Source organism: Eptatretus burgeri, chromosome 4, assembly GCF_056783735.1.
Source record: "Eptatretus burgeri isolate ZD-2024b chromosome 4, Ebu_testis_v1, whole genome shotgun sequence".
Lineage (NCBI taxonomy): Eukaryota > Metazoa > Chordata > Myxini > Myxiniformes > Myxinidae > Eptatretus > Eptatretus burgeri.
Window position 1 is genome coordinate 134,501,197 of NC_140964.1, and position 21,610 is coordinate 134,522,806.

General features: G+C 46.3%; 2 protein-coding genes across 2 annotated transcripts in view; both read left to right on the forward strand.

Annotated features, from left to right (window-relative positions):
- The first annotated feature begins 720 nt into the window (after positions 1-720).
- LOC147029166 (uncharacterized) lies at positions 721-1,695 on the forward strand. Its single transcript, XM_085876583.1, has one exon. The coding sequence runs from the start codon at positions 859-861 to the stop codon at positions 1,693-1,695; it is 837 nt and encodes a 278-aa protein (XP_085732709.1). The 5' UTR covers positions 721-858.
- A 12,662-nt stretch (positions 1,696-14,357) lies between these two features.
- LOC147029167 (uncharacterized) overlaps positions 14,358-21,610 on the forward strand; it is a 91,274-nt gene continuing 84,021 nt past the window's right edge. The window contains exon 1 of the mRNA XM_085876356.1: positions 14,358-14,642. The gene's annotated coding sequence lies outside the window, so the exon portion shown is untranslated. The remainder of the gene's footprint in view (positions 14,643-21,610) is intronic.

Sequence of the window (21,610 nt, forward strand, 5' to 3'; positions counted from 1 at the left end):
TTTGGAAATCTGTGGAAGCAATCATCAGTCTTCCTGCGCTCAGGCAAACACGTAAGTGACTCTCAGGCATGACAATAATAATCCGTACAGGAATAATAGGGTACCCTTGCCTTGCTCAAACAGAACAATTTAAATTGGGAACCAACAAGCCTGTAAGGCTTGGTCCCCTCGCCTTATGTCTGAACAGAAATAATAGGATATCCATCCATCCATCGGGACCATACTCCATGCAGAGCGTTGGTGCTGCCTAAGCAGTCTCCTTGGCTATTGGACACAATCCTGGACGGGTCGCCACTCCGACACAGTATACCAGCATGCTGGTACTCATTTTGCCGTCCTCGGAAGGATGACAGGCAGAGTCAACCCCACCTGGTATGAATTCAACAGTGGAGTGGGGTTTGAACTCAGGATCAGAGGATTCCAAGCCACCACCCTAACCATTGAGCCAACACAAGGTATAATAGGATATGAGCCTGTAAGTTTTCATCCCCTCATATAACAATGGGTGTTGGTGTTTCTGGAATATAAAATTTTACAAAGAACACATTATGTTCTGCAGTTTTTACTTTCACTGAAAAAAAATATATTACAAACTATATTGCTCTTTGTTTTTTTCTAGAACAATCACGAGGTCCAATTGGAGAAATCAGGTTGAGGTGGAGCCTGACAGTGAAGAAGTCTTTGAAGAAACAACCACCAGATCAAGACGCGCTACCTTTAAAATACAAGTGCGTGTCTGATCGAAACAACACAAATATTAAATTAACCAAACACAAAAAAGTTCTTGAAAGGCAAATACGTTATCGGTATCATGGGGGGAGGGTGGATTTTGCTTCACGAAGTAATGTTAAAAGACATATGAAGATCCATGCAGGGGAGAGAACACACAAATGTTCTGTTTGTGATAAAGGATTCTCTCACAAACACCATTTGAAAACACACATGAGGATCCATACAGGAGAGCATCCTTACAAATGTTCTGTCTGTGATAAGGATTTTACTTATAAACATAGTTTAAACATCCATAGAACCACCCACACTGGAGAGCACCCATACAAATGCTCCATATGTGATAAGGGTTTCTCTTACAAATGCAATTTGAAAACTCATATCAGGATCCACACAGGAGAGCATCCTTACAAATGCTCCACTTGTGGTAAAGGTTTCTCTCAAAAAGGCCATTTGACAATTCATGTAAGGATCCATACAGGAGAGCGTCCTTACAAATGCTCCGTTTGTGATGAAGGTTTCTCTCACAATGGCAGTTTGAAAACACACATGAGGATCCATACAGGAGAGCGTCCTTACAAATGCTCCATTTGTGATAAAGGTTTCTCTCACAATGGCAGTTTGAAAACACACATGAGGATCCACACAGGAGAGGATCCTTACAAATGCTCCATTTGTGATAAAGGTTTCTCTCACAATGGCAGTTTGAAAACACACATGAGGATCCACACAGGAGAGGATCCTTACAAATGCTCCACTTGTGGTAAAGGTTTCTCTCAAAAAGGCCATTTGACAATTCATGTAAGGATCCATACAGGAGAGCGTCCTTACAAATGCTCCGTTTGTGATGAAGGTTTCTCTCACAATGGCAGTTTGAAAACACACATGAGGATCCACACAGGAGAGCGTCCTTACAAATGCTCCGTGTGTGATAAGGATTTTATTTTATTAATGTACAGAGTTTAAACATCCATATTACCACCCACACTGGAGCATTCCCTTACAAGTTTTCTGTCTGTGATAAAGGTTTCTCTAAAAAATGCAATTTCAATCAGCATAGGATGAGCCATGCAGGATCAGAAAGGGAGATTTGGAGAAATGAGGGAGGTGGGGGAGAATAAGGACGAGAGGAGGTCATAAGGTGAACAAGATGGATGCAGCCACAAACTCTCAATCACAAAAGTAGAAAGAAACCTGAGAAGATTTGTGGAGAAGGAAGAGAGCTTGGGGAAGCTGTGAGGGTTTGAGGAAGGTAGAGGATCCGTGTGGGACTGGGAGGAGCAAACCCGAGAGGGGGAGGGTTTGTGGGAAGCCGAGAAGGGTGGGATGAGGGGAAGCTTGTTCCCAAGATGTATTTAATTAATTTGGATATTTGTTTGCAGTACGTATTTAATTAATTTTGATTACTTGTTCCCAATATGTATTTAATATGGTTGCTTGTTCCCAATATGTATTTAATTAATTTTGATTGCTTGTTCCCAATATGTATTTAATATGGTTGCTTGTTCCCAAGATGTATTTCATTAATTTGGATATTTGTTCGCAGTACGTATTTAATTAATTTGATTGCTTGTTCCTGATATGTATTTAATTAATATGGTTGTTTGTTCCCAATACAGGTTTAATTAATTTGATTGCTTGTTCCCAATATGTATTTAATTAATTTGGTTGCTTGTTCCCAATATGTATTTAATTAATTTGGATGCTTGTTTCCAATACGTATTTAATTAATTTGGTTGCTTGTTCCCAATATGTATTTAATTTGGTTGCTTTTTCCCATGATGTATTTAATTAATTTGGATGCTTGTTCCCAATATGTATTTAATTAATTTGGTTGCTTGTTTCCAATACATATTTAATTAATTTGGTTGCTTGTTCCCAATATGTATTTAATTAATTTGATTGCTTGTTCCCAATATGTATTTAATATGGTTGCTTGTTCCCAAGATGTATTTCATTAATTTGGATATTTGCTCGCAGTACGTATTTAATTAATTTGATTGCTTGTTCCTGATATGTATTTAATTAATATGGTTGTTTGTTCCCAATACAGATTTAATTAATTTGATTGCTTGTTCCCAATATGTATTTAATTAATTTGGTTGCTTGTTCCCAAGATGTATTTAATTTGGTTGCTTTTTCCCATGATGTATTTAATTAATTTGGATGCTTGTTCCCAATTTGTATTTAATTAATTTGGTTGCTTGTTCCCAATACGTATTTCATTAATTTGGTTGCTCGTTCACAATACGTATTTAATTAATTTGGTTGCTTGTTCCCAATATGTATTTAATTTGGTTGCTTGTTCCCAATATGTATTTAATTTGGTTGCTTGTTCCCAATGTGTATTTAATTAATTTGGTTGCTTGTTCCCATTACGTATTTAATTAATTTGGTTGCTTGTTCCCAATACGTATTTAAGTAATTTGGTTGCTTGTTCTCAAGATGCATTTAATTAATTTGGATGCTTGTTTCCAATACGTATTTAATTAATTTGGTTGCTTGTTCCCAATATGTATTTAATTAATTTGGATGCTTGTTTCCAATACGTATTTAATTAATTTGGTTGCTTGTTCCCAATATGTATTTAATTTGGTTGCTTGTTCCCAATATGTATTTAATTAATTTGGATGCTTGTTTCCAATACATATTTAATTAATTTGGTTGCTTGTTCCCAATATGTATTTAATTTATTTGGTTGCTTGTTCCCAATATGTATTTAATTTGGTTGCTTGTTCCCAACATGTATTTAATTAATTTGGTTGCTTGTTCCCAAGATGCATTTCATTAATTTGGTTGTTTTTTCCGAAGGTTAATTGAGTTATGTTTTGTCTATTTCTCACATTTTCCATTGTCTTGCCATACACGGAATTATTCACGTGTCGAAGTCTATCTCGAAGTAAGTCTTCATAACTGTTCACATTGGTGTGTTGAAATCGATGTTTATTATCAATGCCTTTGATGAAAAAGCATTAATTTAATGAATTTTCTTTGTTCTCAAGCCAACTGATAGATATTGTCTCAGGTTTCCTTGATCACAAACTGAATTGTCTTCAACGTTTCATGTCGTTGAAAGTTTTTCTGTTGATCTGTGTGTACATGTAAATAATGATTGTTGGTAATCATGGAAACATTGTTTTTTGGTCTTTCTTTATCAGGGGCAAATGTGAAGTATTTATGAAAATTGTGAAGTTCTGAGTATTTCAAATCCTCTTCAAAGTAATATCCTAACTTTCCCTCATCCAATTATTTTTTTGTTGAGATGAAACATCTTTCAAGACTTTTTCATCATTCTTCTCTTTGACCCATTTTAAACTCCCTGAGGTAGAGCTTCAGACATTGTCCATCCATCATTGTACATGAAATAAGAACCATCTTTTGAAGCATCATAATCTGGGAGGTATTTGTTATTTGCCTCAGCCTCAATTTACACATTTTTCGTTCTGCTCATGTGCCTGATCTATTGGAATCCCAGAAAAGACTCTGCGTGATTTCTGCACTGCAAGGTTTCCATTTTCAAATTCCTTTGCCAGATGAGGATGTTTAGTTCCGAGGTTAAGAATGTCACGAAGGTGAACTGGTAACCAACGGGAATCGAGGTGATGGTTCAAGGCGAAAAACCATGGAATGATCTTCGTCAAAGCATCTTTGTATAACTGGAAATTTCCCTCACATAATGACTGCACAAAAGTCAATGCATCTAACTCAAAGACCAGTGTTATTGACTGTTAGTGAAACTGAGGATTTTCATGTGATCGCACAACTTTCCAGTCATAAAGTGTCAATCGGTCAATCCCTTCTGGAAGACTGCATGTGTATGATGAATAGCTCTTCTTCATGAGTACGTACAAAGCACATGCCGTCACTTGATGAGCATTTTATGAGACGACACCATCTCCACCACCAGGTTTTTTGGTGAGGAGGGTGTTTGGATGTGGACACCCAGCTGGATTAAAAACAAAACCTGTCAAAGGCAGAGGAGCTCCTTGTGAGTGTTGTGGAATTTTGTTGTTAACCGATTCGGTGTAAATCCTGTTACTCAATTTATTATAAACAATTAATTCACTGTCCACAACGGAAATTACTATTGCTCAGATAATTTTTATTAATTTAACATGGTACCAAGGAGTTCAAAACACTGAGATGGTGAACATCCACAATGATTTGCACGAAGCCAAGATTACATTTCCTGGCATTTATATGCTTTTGTGGGAGTGGAGGGGGCTGATAAGCATTCGGCAAAAGAATTCCAACTGCAATTCGTGTCTACTCGGTGAAAAACGAATGACATAATCATGGCAAAAGTTACAGCATTATCAACCAGGTCACCTTGTTCCACAGCAAGACATTCCTTTTCTCAACATTTAGGTCAAAAGACTCGGGTAAAAGGAAACATAACTGACAGCCAATTCGACTTAAGGCATAAAAATTAAATTTATAAAGCACCAGAAACAATTATAATTGAGAGTACATTAATATAATTATTTTCTTCCACATGAGCCAACGGCCATTCACATTTATTGCCCAACTGTGTCTGCGGACGTCCTCCTGCAATTAGGTTTACTTCTTATTAGGAGGTTGGTGGCAAGATTTGCACTCCGGCCACCGTGAAACCCGTCATTCTGCAAAACGCAAAGAAATCTGAAAACCCACTTTGGGGGAGTACCACCTGTGCAAGCTTCCCTTCGCAGGGCAGCTCACCGAATGACTGGATTGGGGCAAAGCCTTTGGGACCCCCAATATTTGATGATAGGAGGGAAACCACGAGGTAACCATCCCGGGTCAGATTGCGGGAGAGTGTGTCGGAGTGGTGCTGAGGTGTTGTCCACCAGACGGCGGTCTCCTTGGGTTAACCTGAGGCGGTCCCTTCGTGTGCTTGCCTGGAATGTCCGATCCCTAAGAGAGGATGATCACCTGTCTCTGTTTTCATCTGAGCTCAAGCGTTTGGACATCGGGATTGCAGCACTCTCTGAGGTTCGGAGACCGGATTGCGGTGAGATCATGGCCGGTGGTTATGTTGCGGGGTCGGGACATCGGCCGCGAACATGATCGCTAGGTGGAGCAGTCGAGTCGGCTCGACCGATCGCCCGGAATATATAGGTTGTCGCCCTGGATAAGTCCGGAGCCAACTGGTCCTGACTGGACCAAACTTCGCCAATGGATAGACCACGTGGGGTAGGCTTCATTGCCAATTTCAATTTACCTAAGCACCCACGTGGTCCAACTTCCGGGGAAATTCACCCTCGACGAAACTTGTGCGGAAACGTGCCGCTTAGTTTGCTCATTCCGTGTGCGATTTCCGAGCGGTTTAATCGCCGAGATCTATTGGTCCCGATTATAACGTTACTAGTAGTAATGCCCGGCTTTGCTAGGGCTAGCAATAAAGCCTGGCGTTGCCCGGGCTTTCTTGCAAATTTCCTAAATAGCGGTTAGGGGTTAACGGTTAGGGGTTAGCTGTTAGGGTTAGCGGTTAGGGTTAGGGTTAGCTGTTAGGGTTAGGGTTAGCTGTTAGGGTTAGTGTTAGGGTAGCTAACCCTAACCCTAACCATAACACTAACCCAAACCCTAACCCTAACCCTAACAGCTTGGCGTAGCGGAGGTAAACAGCACCCGGGGCAAAGTGGAAATTTGCGTCCCCCGTAGGCCTTATTTGCCTCATTCAAACTTGAGTGGATTTGAATGGAAAATCCCATCAGGGATATGGATTTATTGATTTTTTTCGAATATCGGAAGTGTTCTGGAAAAAAATTATCGCCAATTTATAGCCAAGTTGGACCAAAAGCCATAATCATACCGAATTTGAATGGAATCGGTTGGAGTTTGTGAAAATGCATCAAAACGAATTTTGAGGGGCCTCTTAAGGAAGACAATAATGTCATTAGTATATGTGCCAAATCTTGTTTCATTTCATGCAGTAACAAAAATCTGATGGTGGAACAAAGAAAGGGGCGTGCCGAAATATTAATATAGATAACTGCACGCGAAGCCAATGGAGGAAAGGACGAGGATGAGCTGGAACATTCAACAAGAGGGGTATTTATTCAATAATAATGGGGGTAAATTAGGGGAGCACGCAAGAGGCAGAACTAAACCGAATATCAGGCAATGCACATATGTACAAGCAAAAGCACTGAACAGTTTTCTACTTACCAGACTGGTGCCACAAACACACACACGCACACACACACACACACACACACACACACACACACACACACACACACCCAAATAAGTGGTGGCTACTGCCTTTATTTGAATCTCCAGCCCGGAGGACAGTCGGGCTGAAGATCAGAGGTCGATGGCTACCTGGCCGCGAGCGCACGGCTGGGCGTCCCTTCCTTCCCGGAGGTCCGGTCTCCGTCGGACGGACCAGCGCACCCAAGCCCAGCTGGTATAAATCAAGGAGGAGGAGGCGGTGGATGAGGACAAGGATGAGGGCTGACGGCCACAAGGACGGTGAAGAGAATCTCTTGAAAATCTGTCCTCCTTTTTTGTCTCTCCTTCTCGCTGGCTCTCCTCACTCCCTTCACACTCACTCCTTTGGCTGGCTGCTCCTTCTCGATTTTTATGCGCTCTGGGGCGCTCCCCTCCCCCTCCTCAGCCCGCGGAGAATCCCAGGGCAGGGGATCGTTATTCTTCTCTGCCGCGTTGCATTTAACCGTCATTCTTGTTTACACCGTAGCTGGAGACCCACCCCAACGGTCATTTCTGTTTACGCCTCTGACCCGGGCGGGAGTTGGTCTCTGGTCCCTTGTGATGAAACTCCGAACGATTAAAATAAATCATTGCGTATTCACATTGGTTTACCCATTAGACAAGGGAAGGGAAGCTATCTATAAAACATATACTTACCGATATGACTTATCCATAGGAACCTGAAAGTTGTGTGTGATAAGTTTTCCAAATTCATCACAGTTACACCTACTATTGGTCTGGTCGCTCTGATGGTTACCATGCCCAAGGAATTTCTGTGGCTGTGTCCAATCTGCTGACTCCAATTATAATTGAGGTAACACCGGTCAACGAGCGTATTATGAGACTAAAGATTCGTCACTCCTGAGATGTCATTTCCCTGGTCTCTGTTTGTACTCCAACTGAGGTGAGTGATCTCAGTGTGAAGGATACATTCTCTGCCACGCTCGAGTCTGGTTTTTCAGTGCCCCAGATGAGAAACACTTCTAGTCTTGGGGGATTTCAATGGATCGACTGGCACTGATAGGGATGGTTATGAGACGTGTGTTCGTCCTCATGGGTCAGGAACTGTGAACCAGAATTTCACAAAGTTCCTTGACTTTGCAAGAAGTCATGGACTTTGGGTGGCTGGTTCATAGTTTCAGCACCCACAAGCACATCGCTGGACTTGGAATTCCAACGCTGGCGGTGTGGCAAAGGAGATTGACCATGTCCTCGCTGATGGTCGCTGGAGGATGTTCCAGAACTGCAGGGTCTACCAGAGTTCTCAGTTCCTCATTACTGACTACCGGCTTGTTGTAGCAACCATTAAGTTGCACCTTCAATCCAGGAGAATGGTACTATCCCAGCCAAGGCTGTATGTTGGCTAGTTCAAGGATGAGAGGGTAGCTGAGGAGTTTGCGAACAAGCCGAGTGGAGATTTGGGGGGTCTGGGTGCTTTGGGTGGTCCTGAAGAGTTATAGAGTGTCTTCAAGACCACCGTACTTGATATTGCCGGTGGATGTCTTGGAACTCACCATCGGGTGAAGAAGAATTTTGTCTCTCAAGGGACACTGGATACCATTGACCAGAGTCACAGGGCCAGGCTGAATGGCAGAACTGAGCTGTTCAGGGAGCTGAGGCGTAAAACTGTTCGTGCGCTATAATTCGTGCGTGCGCAAATATAATTTGCTCGGATAATTCTTGATAGGGATCGCCACCATCTGCTTCAGCACCAGCGTCCAGAGCAGTCAGGCTTCACACCAAAGAGGTCAATGATTGACCGTATCCTTGCTCTTCCGGTCCTCACCAAACGCAGACGAGAGTTTCGGCAGGGGCTGCTTGCAGCTGATGTGGATCTCTGTAAAGCGTTTGATTCAGTGAATCGGGATGCTCACTGGAGGATTCTTGGTCTTTGTGGGGTGCCACCGAAACTGATTGATCTGATGTCTGAACTCTACTCTGGGACTGAGAGTGCTGTGAAATGTGGTGGTACCATCTCTGACTTATTTCTAGTTGTTACTGGAGTTCATCAGGGGTGTGTGCTGGCCCCCAAACTTTTCAGCACTTGTATGGACTGGATTCTCGGGAGGATGTCGAAGAGATCATGCTGTGGTGCATTGTTTGGGAATGTCAAGATCTCTGACCTTGATTTCGCAGATGATGCAGTCATCTTTGCAGAGACTCCAGATATCCTTTTGTGGGGCCCTCGAGGTGCTGAATGAGGAGTTGGAGCTGCTGGGATTACGGGTTTCCTGTATCAAAATGAAGATCCAGGCTTTCATTGACATCTTGGATGCTGCTGTCCTGCCTGTTCTTGTTTGTGGTGAAGATGTTGAGGTCGTGGAGAGATTCACTTACCTTGGCAGTGAAATTCATGTCTCTGCTGGCTGTGAGACAGAGGTCAATAGACGTCTGGTTTGGGCCTGGCGAGTCATGGATTCACCGGATAATGGGGTGTGGCGCTGCCGGTGCCTGTGCAGGAAAACGAAAGTCCGAGTCTTCAGGTCCTTGGTGCTTCCAATCTTCATCTATGGATTTGAGACTTGGACTCTGACCAAGGATCTGCGATGGAGACTTGATTCCTTTGGTACCAGGTCTCTTCGGAGAATCCTTGACTGTTGCTGGTCGGACTTTGTGTCCAACAAGCGGTTGCTGAGAGAGACTCAAATGAGATTTATCACCTGCATAGTCCGAGAGCATCAGCTGTGCCTGTATGGACATGTGGCTCATTTTCCTGACGTTGATCCTGCTCACCAGATTCTCTCAGCGAGGGAGTCTCGTGAGTGGAGTAGGCCAATGGGCCGGCGACGTGCCTCGTGGTTGCAGCAGGTTGATCGGCATCTCAAGGAGATGGGGATGGGCTTAGCATCTGCCTGGGGGATGAATATCAATTTCAACAAGAATATCAATCAAAAAGGCACATGTACACCTCCTGAAAGATACAAAACAAAACGTTGATAATCTCATGAGTCATGTTATGATGTTCACACGGCCTACACAGCCAACCCACTCTAACTGCTGTACATCCTTTTTGGGTTGTGTGACAAATGATGGCCATCTTTAAAAATGGCAGCCATCTTGGATTTTTTTTCACATGCCAATCCATTTGATATTATTCGCTGAATGATCCATCACGGAATGTTTCTCAATCCATGGATGTCAGGCAAAGCACACACTTTCTACTGGAATTCTTAATAAAATCCTTATGGAGTGGTGGCCATCTTGAAAATGGCAGCCATCTTCGATTTTTTTTCACGTGTCAATCCATTTGAGATTGAGACTGAATGATCCATCACAGAATGTTTCTCAATCCATGGATGTAAGACAAAGCACACTCTTTCTGCTATAATTCTCGATGTGAATGTGTATCATGGAAAACCGCCTCCAGGTTTTCCCTAGTATTACGAGTCTTCGCCATTTACAGTACAGGATTCCTGTCCCCACGGTTAACAGTGCAGTGAGGTGTTTTGAATTATAAGCAGTCGTATGTTTTCTCTTCATTCACATAACCCGTTTGTTTTTGCCACTACATACTGAGCTGTCAGATGTGTTGACACTGCCCAAGTAAAGGTATTCATCATAAGAACGTGTTGCATGTTTGAACAACATTGCCTATAGGACGGGTACTGCACTCGTGCTGATCAACACCCAGAGATGCCATTGTTTGTGCCTTTATATTGTTGCAGCTGTGGAAATTCGCATTACACCATAAAGGGCCCTCAGGTGAGATATCTCCATAGGTACATGTGTAGATGGCCAAACCCGTTGAAAAGAGGAATTTATGTGATCCATCCGGGCTGCGACACTTTGAGTTAGCCATTTTTCTGTTCTATCTTTTATTTCAAACAAACAGAATCTCAACAACTACGCCATCCCCATGACAGCGCCAACCACACTACAACGACGCCACCTCCACCACCTACGCTACCACACCATCGCTTCTACAACCATTCGCAAACACCACCACCTTCGCCTTTACCTTCACAACTTCATCCCACATCATCGCTTCTACGGCCATTCCCAAACACCACCAGTCAACACCAAACGTCGTGTTCCCGGAGCCGTTCGGCCATGGACGCCGAACGCGTCGATCCGCGGATCAGGAATGCTTCACGCCCACTTCTCCTCGGTCCAATGGGCAAGCGCGAGGCGGCTTGGCCCCGCCTCCAGGCACGTGTAGGTGAATTCCGTCCATGTCCGTCGATGCAAATTTTAGGATCAGGGGAGGTTCACGCCCATTTTTGCCCGACCAATGGCTGACCGGGGGGGGGGGGCAGTGTGGCCCCGCCTTCAATCGCGTTCTGATCCGGGAATTTGCATATCGGCGCCTCCTGAGAGCTATAAAGGTGCGAGCGGAAGGCGACTCGCGAGAAGAATGTGGAACTAGTTGTGAGAGAAGCAGAGTGTGGAACTAGGAGAATGTGGAACTGGTCAGAGAAGCGTGGAGTGTTGGGGAGCGGAGTTGAGAGTTGAGCTGGAAGAAGGGGTGTGCGCGCGGTGGAGCTGCAGGTGGCGGTCGGGGCAAGGAAGCTCGGGTCCGAGGCAAGGAGGACGGCGGTCGGCGACGAGGTTGCGGTGTGGGGGATCGCTCGTCTCGTCGCGGGACCCAAGCCAGCCAGCCACTCCCCTCCCCCAGGGCATCAACAATTTCCCCTTCCCCCGCACTGAGATAGTGTAAAGGGGGCCCCGTTCCTCCCCCCACCCCAAACGTGGTGCCAACGAGCACGCCAGGGGAACGGAGTCAGGGCACAGCGGCGCGGACATTTTGCGGCTTGCCCGCCAACGCGTCACAAGGACGCGGGTAAGACCTCCCCGGTCTCGCGGACCTGGCCGCTCCTCTAGGTCCCGCGCACATTTGGCCTACGGGCCTCTCTGCCTCCTTCTCTGTGAGGGTGGTTTCCTTCTTTTGCTTTTGTGTAAATGTGTGTTGGCGCCGTCTTTCAAGTAGAACTGTGTAAGTGTTGCCGTGTGTACGCGTGAGGTCGGTGTCAACTGTTTTCTTCTTGCCTTTGCTTTTTGTGTATGGCTGTATATACGTGCTTTCCGTGTGTCGCGTAATAAAATGCTTGCTTGTTGAACTGTGCCCGTTTCGCTTTGTCTTTTCTCCATTTGAATCTCCATCTTGCATCACGTAAGGGGTTCGTAGTGGGTGCAACATCCCGGTAATTAATCTGAACCGTCCAGGTCGACGATAACACCGCTCGGTTATCCCGATAGTACGGAACGGGCCGCCCAAGCGGCTCGTGCCCGGAGTCGACCTGTGGCGAGGTACGATCGCCCAGTTTACCATCCGCGTGGCTACTTAGGTAGGTCGAGTTTGGCGAACAAGCCTATCCGACGCGGGTGGCCGATTGGCACTATTGTGGTGAGGTCGAAAGGCCCACCCATGACTAGCTCCCAGCGTTGGTCCGAGAGGGTCATGACAGAATTGTCCGTCCGGTGGGCGACGTGCCGCTATTCGAGTTACGTGGCCGTTTGCACGCTGGCGGGCGCAAATTCGCGACAATATGATATCAATACACATTTTACAACCAAAATGCGATAAGCCCCAGAATCTCTCAACCCGAGCTGAATCCTAAAATTTACACCGCTGAATCGAACCCAGCAGCAGCCCCGAACCATCAAAAAAGGACCATCCACCCAATTTACACACTCCCCGACACTCCGGGCTCAAAACACAACAAAAACACTGCAGCACAACACAGCCATCTCCAAACCACAACACAAAACAACCCTCGATGGGAACTTATCACAACCATCCATTGTTTAGAACTACACAAACAAATACCACTTCACTTCTCTTCACTGACGAGAATACAATGAGAGGAGGCAGAGAGATGAGGGGTGGGGTGGGAGGGAGAGAGGGGTTAGAGGTGAGGGGGGAGAGAGAGAGGAGGAGAGGAGGGGTGGGGGGGAGAGAGAGAGGAGGAGAGGAGGGTGGGGGAGAGAGAGCAGCAGGCAGGAAGAAAGAGAAAGAGAGAGACAGGTGGGAGAGAGCAAATGAGACCAAAGCTTACCTTGCTGTGTTTAACCTCTCAGGGATCTTTAACTGGTCGAGGGTTAAACATGACCATCACTGCCATGTCTCAACACAGAGCGCCATTTCCTGTGTGTTTTGTATTTTACGGTGATGGCCGCGCTTCAAACAGGGGCGGCAAAGGTTTCATCGGCTTGAAGTGTGTCCTCCTCAACTCGGTGGGATTGGCAACCTTCTGCAGTACAACACAATGACTGGGAGATTGCAGGTACGGGAGGGCAGAATGCAGTCATTCCTGCTGTGCTTGCTTCTTGATGTTGTGGAGTTTCTGCTGCTCTGGATTTTATTATTCCTTGTTTTTTGTCTTCTTTGTGTACTTCTATCTTCCTGTCATTCTGCCTTTCTAAATCTTGTATCTTTGTTCTTCTATATTCTTCTTCTTCCTTTCTGCTTTGTTGTGTTTTTTTCATTGTTCTTCTGTCTTCCTGTTTCTCTCTTTGCCTTTCTTCTCTTTCCTCTTTCTGCCTTCTTCTCCAGCACTGAAGATTTCACATCACATATTATCACAGTGTATGGCTTTTTTGTTTTATTCTTGTTGAGCTTCAGGATAGACAATATTGCATGTTTTCCATATGGAGCCAAGATGAAAAGGTTTTTGCCATTGCCAACTCTGGATCAACAAACAGAGTTGGCCATGAGAAAAGCATGGGCTTTGCAGGTTGAGGCCACAAATTTGAACGATTGTCCTTGTGCATTGTTGATGCTCAAGGCAAAACTGAGGCACACAGGGAACTGGAGCCCTTCCAAATTGAACTGGCAAGTCAGACAGGATGATTGGAATGCATGGAATGAAGACATCCTGGCTTGCTGCATGGCCAGTCAAGATTTTGGCTTCAATGACATGTGGCAGAAGCTTCTTGACAGCCAAGCATATTCCATTGCAGAGTGTTGGTGGGTCCAGATTTCTGAGAAGAATCATGGGTGCACCTATCTCGAGCTCCAGATTGTGAGGAGGCACACCTGGTAGTTCCAGAGAGTTAAGCATTCTGTGGGGCAGTGGACTGCTTCATTTGTGTTTGGAAAAGTGTCAACCGACTTGGACATTTGCATTGTGCCAGGTCGCTGTGTGAGAAGGCCTCTGGTTGTGGGATTGGCTGCATCATTTTTCGGTGCCAAGCTGGCTCTTTGGCAGATCCACTTGTGGTCATGGAAGTTTTGTGCAACATTTGGAAATACTGCCTCTTGTCGTCTTTGACGTGTTGCAACTGTTTTATCAATGTCGTTCATTTTGATAGTTCCATCCTGATTCTCAGATGCCATGCCTCTCAACCTGATTGATGTGGGCTGTCTTTACTTACACACAACAATTATTGAAAGTTGTGTTTCATAGTTTTATTGTAACTTCTGCTTTTCATCAGAATTCTTCAAGATGTAAAAACACGTAACCCCTCCCCCCCCCACCAATAAAAAACAATCTGCACGGTGGTCGGTAGGGTCTATAGATAAGCTCGGTCGGGGGTTCCTCCTTCTGATTCCCCATCTATTTATCTTTCTTCCCTCTTCTCCGTACTTTGTACCCACTGCGATCACAACACATTCGTTTGGGGGAAGTTGTCACACAGAGGATCGAGGAAAAGTGAACACGACGGAGCGGACGGCATTTGTTCGAGAAACCGTCCGTGTCCCGGTGATCTCCTTGGAAACCTTGTACCGGAACTGGAACCAAGGTCCTCGTGGTCGGGTCGGATCTCCTGAGGAAGAGGTGAGTTCGGAGTTTCCTCATTAATACCGAGAAAGATGTGTAAACGTTAATTTAAATATAAAATAATAATTTTCTGTTCCTCGATGACGGAAATGAAGGAAAGTTAAAGGAGTTTTTATTCAATGTTTGTTGAGGTGTTTGGTTGTTGATTTAATGAGGTGTTTTTCACTCGTTTTGTTTTATTCACGTCATTGTTTAATAATCACATCATCACTAAACTTCCTCCAACGAGGATTAAACCTCATTCTTCATTTTAACTACAAAACTACCAGAAACCTTTTATAATTAACTTGTAAATCCAATGTGATCTCTAAATGAGGAGGTGAAACGAGGGGACGAGGTACGATTACCGACTTCACCTGTTCCGTGGGATGTTTAACGTTCATAACGTGAATGGAGATTAAAAACCTGATTTATAATCCCAGAAGGTAAAACTAAACATCGTGTGGGGACAAAATAAAACATTCCTGGTTAACATTCCACCAAGATTACATCCTCGTTAACTAGGGCTCCACAAGGACATGATTAGGGGTTTACAGAACACGGGGGAGGGAGCACATCCTCCACAACCCCCCCCCCGCTCACGCCGTCCTCTACCCCTCCCCCGTCCTCCACTCTCACGCCGTCCTCCACGCCCCCGTCCTCCACCCCCCCGCTCACGCTGTCCTCCCCCCCCCACGCCATCCTCCCCCCGTCCCCCCCGCTCACGCCGTCCTCCACCCCTCTCACGCTGTCCTCCCCCCACGCCGTCCTCCCCCCGCTCACGCCGTCCTCCACCCCTCCCCCGTCCTCCACTCTCACGCCGTCCTCCCCCCCCCCGCTCACGCCGTCCTCTACCCCTCCCCCGTCCTCCACTCTCACGCCGTCCTCCACGCCCCGTCCTCCCCCCGCTCATGCCGTCCTCCCCCCGCTCACGCCGTCCTCCCCCCTCTCACGCTGTCCTCCCCCCACGCCATCCTCCCCCCGTCCTCCCCCCCGCTCACGCCGTCCTCCACCCCTCCCCCGTCCTCCACCCTCACGCCATCCTCCACGCCCCCGTCCCCCCCGTGCCGTCCTCCCCCCCCCCACTCACACCGTCCCCCCCCTCACGCGTCCTCCCCCTCCCCCCCCCCCGCTCACGTTCACTTTATCACCCATTAAACATAGGACGGGACCCTACCAAAAACACATACTTACCGATACAACTGATCTATAAGGACTCTGGCTGTTGTGTGCTCATAGCTGCCAGATTAGTAACAATACAACCTGACGCTTCACTGACGGGGAGAGGGGAGGGGAGAATAAATGAGGGAGGAGGTGGGGAGAGCAACACCTCACCAATTGTTGATATTCAGTGTGTGTGTGTGTGTGTGTGTGTGTGTGTGTGTGTGTGTGTGTGTGTGTGTGTGTGTGTGTGTGTGTGTGTGTGTGTGTGTGTGTGTGTGTGTGTGTGTGTGTGTCGGGGGAGGAGGTAAAAATAAATAAATAATAGAGACAGGTGAGGGGTGGCGTTGGGGTGAGCAAAGGGAATGATGTGTGACGCTAAATTAACGAACACACAAGCAAAAGCAAAAACGTGTCAGAACACTTGTACACACAACAACACAACAGAGTTTGTAAAGTAATCCACTGGCATATCTGGAAAAACTTTGATGTTCCAGTTCCAGAAAATTTGTGGGGAAATGAACCAAAAGCATTCACTGAAAACATTGAAGTACCGCTCACGTACGACCTTATGATCCCATCAGGTGTGAACATCGAAAACAATGCATTGTGACCAGATATCATACTTTGGCGCAAAAAAAGAGAAGGCATTGTTATTGAGGTGTTCATATCAGTGATTTTGGACGAACGATGTAGAAATCAAGAAAATGATGAAAATACCAAAATCTCAAGCATGAAGTGAAAAGATCCTGGAAGTTGAAGAATGGCAAAGTTGAAGCAGTGACGATGAAGAACCTCATGGGAATGATGAAAAAGAACCTCACAGAGATATTGAAATCCATCCATGGGAATATCACTACAAACAAACTGCAGTTGGAAGCCGTCCAGGGCTCAGTAACAATCCTGAAGAGAGCCCTCGGCACAAAACTTTGAAAACAGAAAACTTCACAACTTGGTCCATGAATCGTGTCCTCTTACTGAAATGAAGGGGGATACTTGACCCACCCTGGAAGGACTCCATTCCACATTCTGAAACCCACATACAGTGGGACCCGCTTAACAGAATCACGGTTAATAGAATCACCCGTATTATAGAATCAAAATCGTTGAGACCGATTCCATTGTATCTAAATGTACACAATTTTTCCCGTTTATTAGAATCAAAAACCTGCTTAATAGAATCAGCTGCTGGCCATCCACTTCGACAGTTCAGCGCCTACTGGCCGCACAGTTCCAACTTTTGCCACCAGGCGGCCGACGTCACGCTAAAAATAATGCTATGCCACTACAGTGATTTCGGTAGTCATTGTACAGATAGGCGGACGGTTGACAGCTGCAGTCTAAGCACTAGGCGTGTCGTCATTTCCACGATGGACAGAAAACGAAAGCGGACGGATCGTTCAAACATTGATAAAGCACAAATCCTGAGGGACTATGACGCTTTGCCCAGAATGAGCCAACGAGAAGGTGCAGACAAGTTGGAAATTAACCAGCCGATCCTATGCAAGATTCTGAAAGATCGAGAGGCCATTCTGAAAGGTCAAGTGGATTCGTCTTCTTCTCAGAAACGCAAGCGAAGCGGCAACGCACCCGATGTCGAATCAGCAATGGTCAAGCGGATTCAAACTTCTAGAGAAAAGGAAGCACCGCTTTCTGGACCTCTGATGCGGGAGAAAGCGGCTCAGTTCGCGGAAAAGTTCAACAACAAGAAGTTCAGTGCGACAAACGGCTGGATTGACCGGTTCAAGAAAAGACATGGAATCGTCCACAAGAAACTTCACGGAGAGGCAGCGGCGGCTGACGTAGGAGGGAAACAACAATGGCTGGACCACGTGTTTCCGGATCTCGTAGAAGGCTTCACGGCTGATGAGATCTGGAATGCTGACGAAACCGGGTTGTATTTTCGGGCCTTACCAGACGGAACGTTCCTCTTCAAGGGAGATCAGCACTGCGGTGGGAAAAAGCCAAAGGAAAGAATCACGGTGCTTTTTTGCTGCTCGATGACTGGTGCTAAGCGTCCTCCTTTCGGTATTGGTAAAAGCAAGAATCCACGGTGTTTCAAAGGCCTCCAAACAACCCCACTTCGCTACAGAGCCAATTCCTCCGCATGGATGACAGGTTTCCTCTTCACTGAATGGCTCGATGAGTGGAATCGCGAGCTTCGGCGTCATGACCAGAAAGCGTTGCTTCTCATCGACAACTGTCCGGCACATCCCCAATCACTTCAACTGTCGAACATTACTGTGGCATTTCTCCCGCCGAACACAACCTCTGTTCTTCAACCGTTAGATCAGGGAATTATCCGTTCATTCAAAGCTCATTACCGCCGTGCCATGCTACGAAAAGTGCTCACTGAGATTGACAACGAGGATGGAGCAATGACAGCGAGTGACTTGGCGAAAAAGATAACGATCCTCGACGCTATGCTGTTTACGGACGCAGCATGGAATGATGTGAAGACTACCGGCATGGTGAACTGCTGGCGCAAAGGAGGAATTTTCATCGGAGCGGAAAGCGAAGGCGAAAGGGTCGAGAGCAATGACGACGACGAGTTAGCCAACCCTCTTCAAATGGATCCCGACCAATGGCAGGACTTCGTCAACATGGACGCCACTCTCCAAACCACAGACGATAATGTCACAGACGAAGCCATCGTTTCGGCAGTCCAACGCGAAATGGGAATTGCTACTGACGCAGACTATGACGTCGACACTAAAGTGGAGGAAGAGGAGGAAGAGGAGATCTCTGTCCCGACCATCAAGGAAATGATGTCTGCAGCTAAGACGATCAGGCTTGGTTTGGTATCACATGGGTTCAGTGACATGGCCTTCCTGCGCAAACTTGACAAGGAGGTCACCGCCATTGCCACAGACTCGTTAAAGCAGGCAACAATCGACAATTTTTTCATTACAGAGTAGGCTCATCGACAAACCTATGTTGTTTTGCTTTGAAAAGTACATATGTACTGTACGTGTAATTGTTTTATTTTCAGTAGTAAGTTACATTGTTTTGAGCAAGTGTGTCATATAAATCAAACTAAATGCTGAGTATTTGTCTCCGTATGTGTACTCGACATTTGATCCGCTTGATACTCCACAACTCTGGTGAACTCGGATATTAGAATCACCCGCTTATTAGAATCAAATTTGTCCGGCCCAAAGTGATTCTATTAAGCGGGTCCTACTGTATGTCGAGACCAATCAACCACACACCCACTTTGAGACCTGGCAGGTCTCTGTTTCACCTCCTGAAACCCACCCACATGTGGAGATAGCAGGTAACAGCAGCAACTTTCATGTACACACGCGTAGTTGGATCTGAATCCAGATCTTCACCAAAATCGAATCGGTTCGTCCTTGTCACACACCCAACATGTCCACAAAATTTAATCTGGATCTGTCCACAACTTTTTGAGATATTCTGTATACAAACAGAGACATAACCTCCTTCACCTTTGGTGGTGGAGTTAAACACGTAATGGGCTCGATATGTTCTCGTGGGTCAGGCACTACGTTACGTGGTGGAGGTACGCGCTCGACCGAGTGCCCTTCTCATTGCAATATTAGAGATGTCACATGTCAAGTTGGATGACGTGTACCCATCCCGATGTCTATCAAAATTATCAACCCATTTGATCCCATTTACACCATTGTGCCGTTTGTAATCTGTCATATACAGTGCTGTTGAAAGTATACAACCCCTTCAACAATTTTCACCTTTTGTTGCCTTTCAGCCTGGAATTAAATTTCATAAAAGCAGATGTTTCCCCCCTTCATTTGCACATCGTAACCCACAACCCCCAAGTGGAAAAAGAAATTCTACCAATTTCAGAAAATTAATTAAAAATACTGTCACGGTTGTGGAAATTCGCATTGCACCATAAAGAGTCCTCAGGTGAGATATCTCGATAAGTCCATGTGTAGTTAGCCCAAACCCGTTGTATAGAGGGAATTTATGTGATCCATCCGGGCTGCGACGCTTTGAGTTAGCCATTTTTGTGTTCTATCTTTTATTTCAAACAAACAGCATCTCAACAACCACGCTATCCCAACCACACTACAACCACGCCACCTCCACCACCTCCGCTACCACATCTTCGCCACTCGCCATTCAATAATCCCCGTACGGGCCACCAGCGGAAGAACAAAAACCACCAACGATGCTCAGGGATTTTTCCCGCCTGTTTCTCCCGTCTAAATTCTCCGCGCTCTGTGTGGTGGAAGTGCGATCCGAGCCAGGGGTAAAAGATGAGAAAAGGTGGGGGCCTCTTTTTGGGGGAATAAATCCCTGGCCCCGAGCCAAAACTGACTTTCCTCGTCCCCCGCACAGCGCGGGGAGGGGGGAGCGAGAGGGCACGCCCCTTTTTGGGAAGCTTCCTGAAGGGAGGTGGAGCCAGAAACGGGGCGAAGGGCGGCGCCCCGCGCTACAAAAGGCGGACAGTACGGAGTTGAGTTAGTTTTTCGAGGCTTCCCGTCTCCTTGTCTTTGAGAGTTCCTGTGTTCTTTGGGTTGTTTGAGCTTCTGGGCTGGACGTCGTCTTCTTCTTGGCGCTGCTTGTCTTGTCGGGGGAAGAGGTCCTGCGCTCGCGGCTTGGCGAGTAGCCTGTCAACGGAGGCACGGACGGGAGACGCGGCAGCGCCGGTTGTGAGGTGGACCTGCGAGTCCGGACTAGGAGCGCCAGAGAGGGTTCGCCGGCCGCGAGAGAGGTCGGGGCCAGGCGCGACCGCGCTGACGGTCGTGTGAGAGGGACTCACCAGCCACGAAAAGGGAAGTCGCGACTTCTTTTCTTTTTCCTTTGCTTTTTGTGTAAATGCTTGTGGTGGCGCCGTCCGTAAAGTAGAACTTTGTAAGTGTTGCCGTGCATGTAAATAAACCCTTTTTTTATTTTTTTGTATACCTTGTCGAGGCTCGTTTGAGAGCTAACATACAACTCACAGCAAGGGGGCATGAGACAAGAGAGGCGGGAGTGGAAGGGACAAAACAGTGGGGAACAGACACATTAGGTGAACTGTGGAAGGGAGAGGGATGGGGATGGGACGGGGAACATGGCGAAGAGAAGATGGACATTACAGGGACTTTCAGGAAGGAAAGCAGTGGAATTGAAGGAAGTGGGCTTGGGTGGATTATCGGGGGTAGAAAAGATCGAGGATTTGGATGGGGGAAGATAAGAGGTGGTGGTGAACAGCTGTTTTGAAAGCCTGGAGGGAAGAATGGGAAAGAATAGAGTGAGGAAGTTTATTCCAAAGGCGAGAAAAAAGAGGAATGAAAGAGTGAAGATGAGCAGTGATTTGTGATTTTGGTAGTTTTACCAGAAGGGGGTTGTTGGCGGACCTTGAGCGCCCTGTGGAAATGTGGTGGTGACAAATCGCAGAGAGAGCATGGGGGGCAAGGCTGGAGAGGAGTCGGTAGAAGACAGAAAGTCCACCGACCAACCTGCGGTGATTGAGTGAGAGGCCCAAAGACTCAGCTTCATTGCGGGAGATGCCGATGATCTTAAATGCCCTGGTTTCGACAGCGTGAAGCCGAGAAAGGTGGGAGGCAGGAGCACCAGCCCAGAGGGGAGAGCAGTACTCCATCAGGCTACGGACAAAAGCTTTGTAAGTGGTCAGGAGCTCAAGAGGGCCGAACCCTTGCTTTTATTCGGTTTTAACTCTGCATTTGCTTTTGTTGCATTATTATTACTGTGACTGAAAATACGTGTGTGTGTGTGTGTGTGTGTGTGTGTGTGTGTGTGTGTGTGTGTGTGTGTGTGTGTGTGTGTGTGTGTGTGTGTGTGTGTGTGTGTGTATAAAATGCTTGCTTGTTGAACAGTTTTTCCGCTTCGCT

What these genes read in the sequence shown, in the direction of transcription:
- LOC147029166 (XM_085876583.1), top strand. Translation starts at nt 859, where the DNA reads ATGAAGATCCATGCAGGGGAGAGAACACACAAATGTTCTGTTTGTGAT.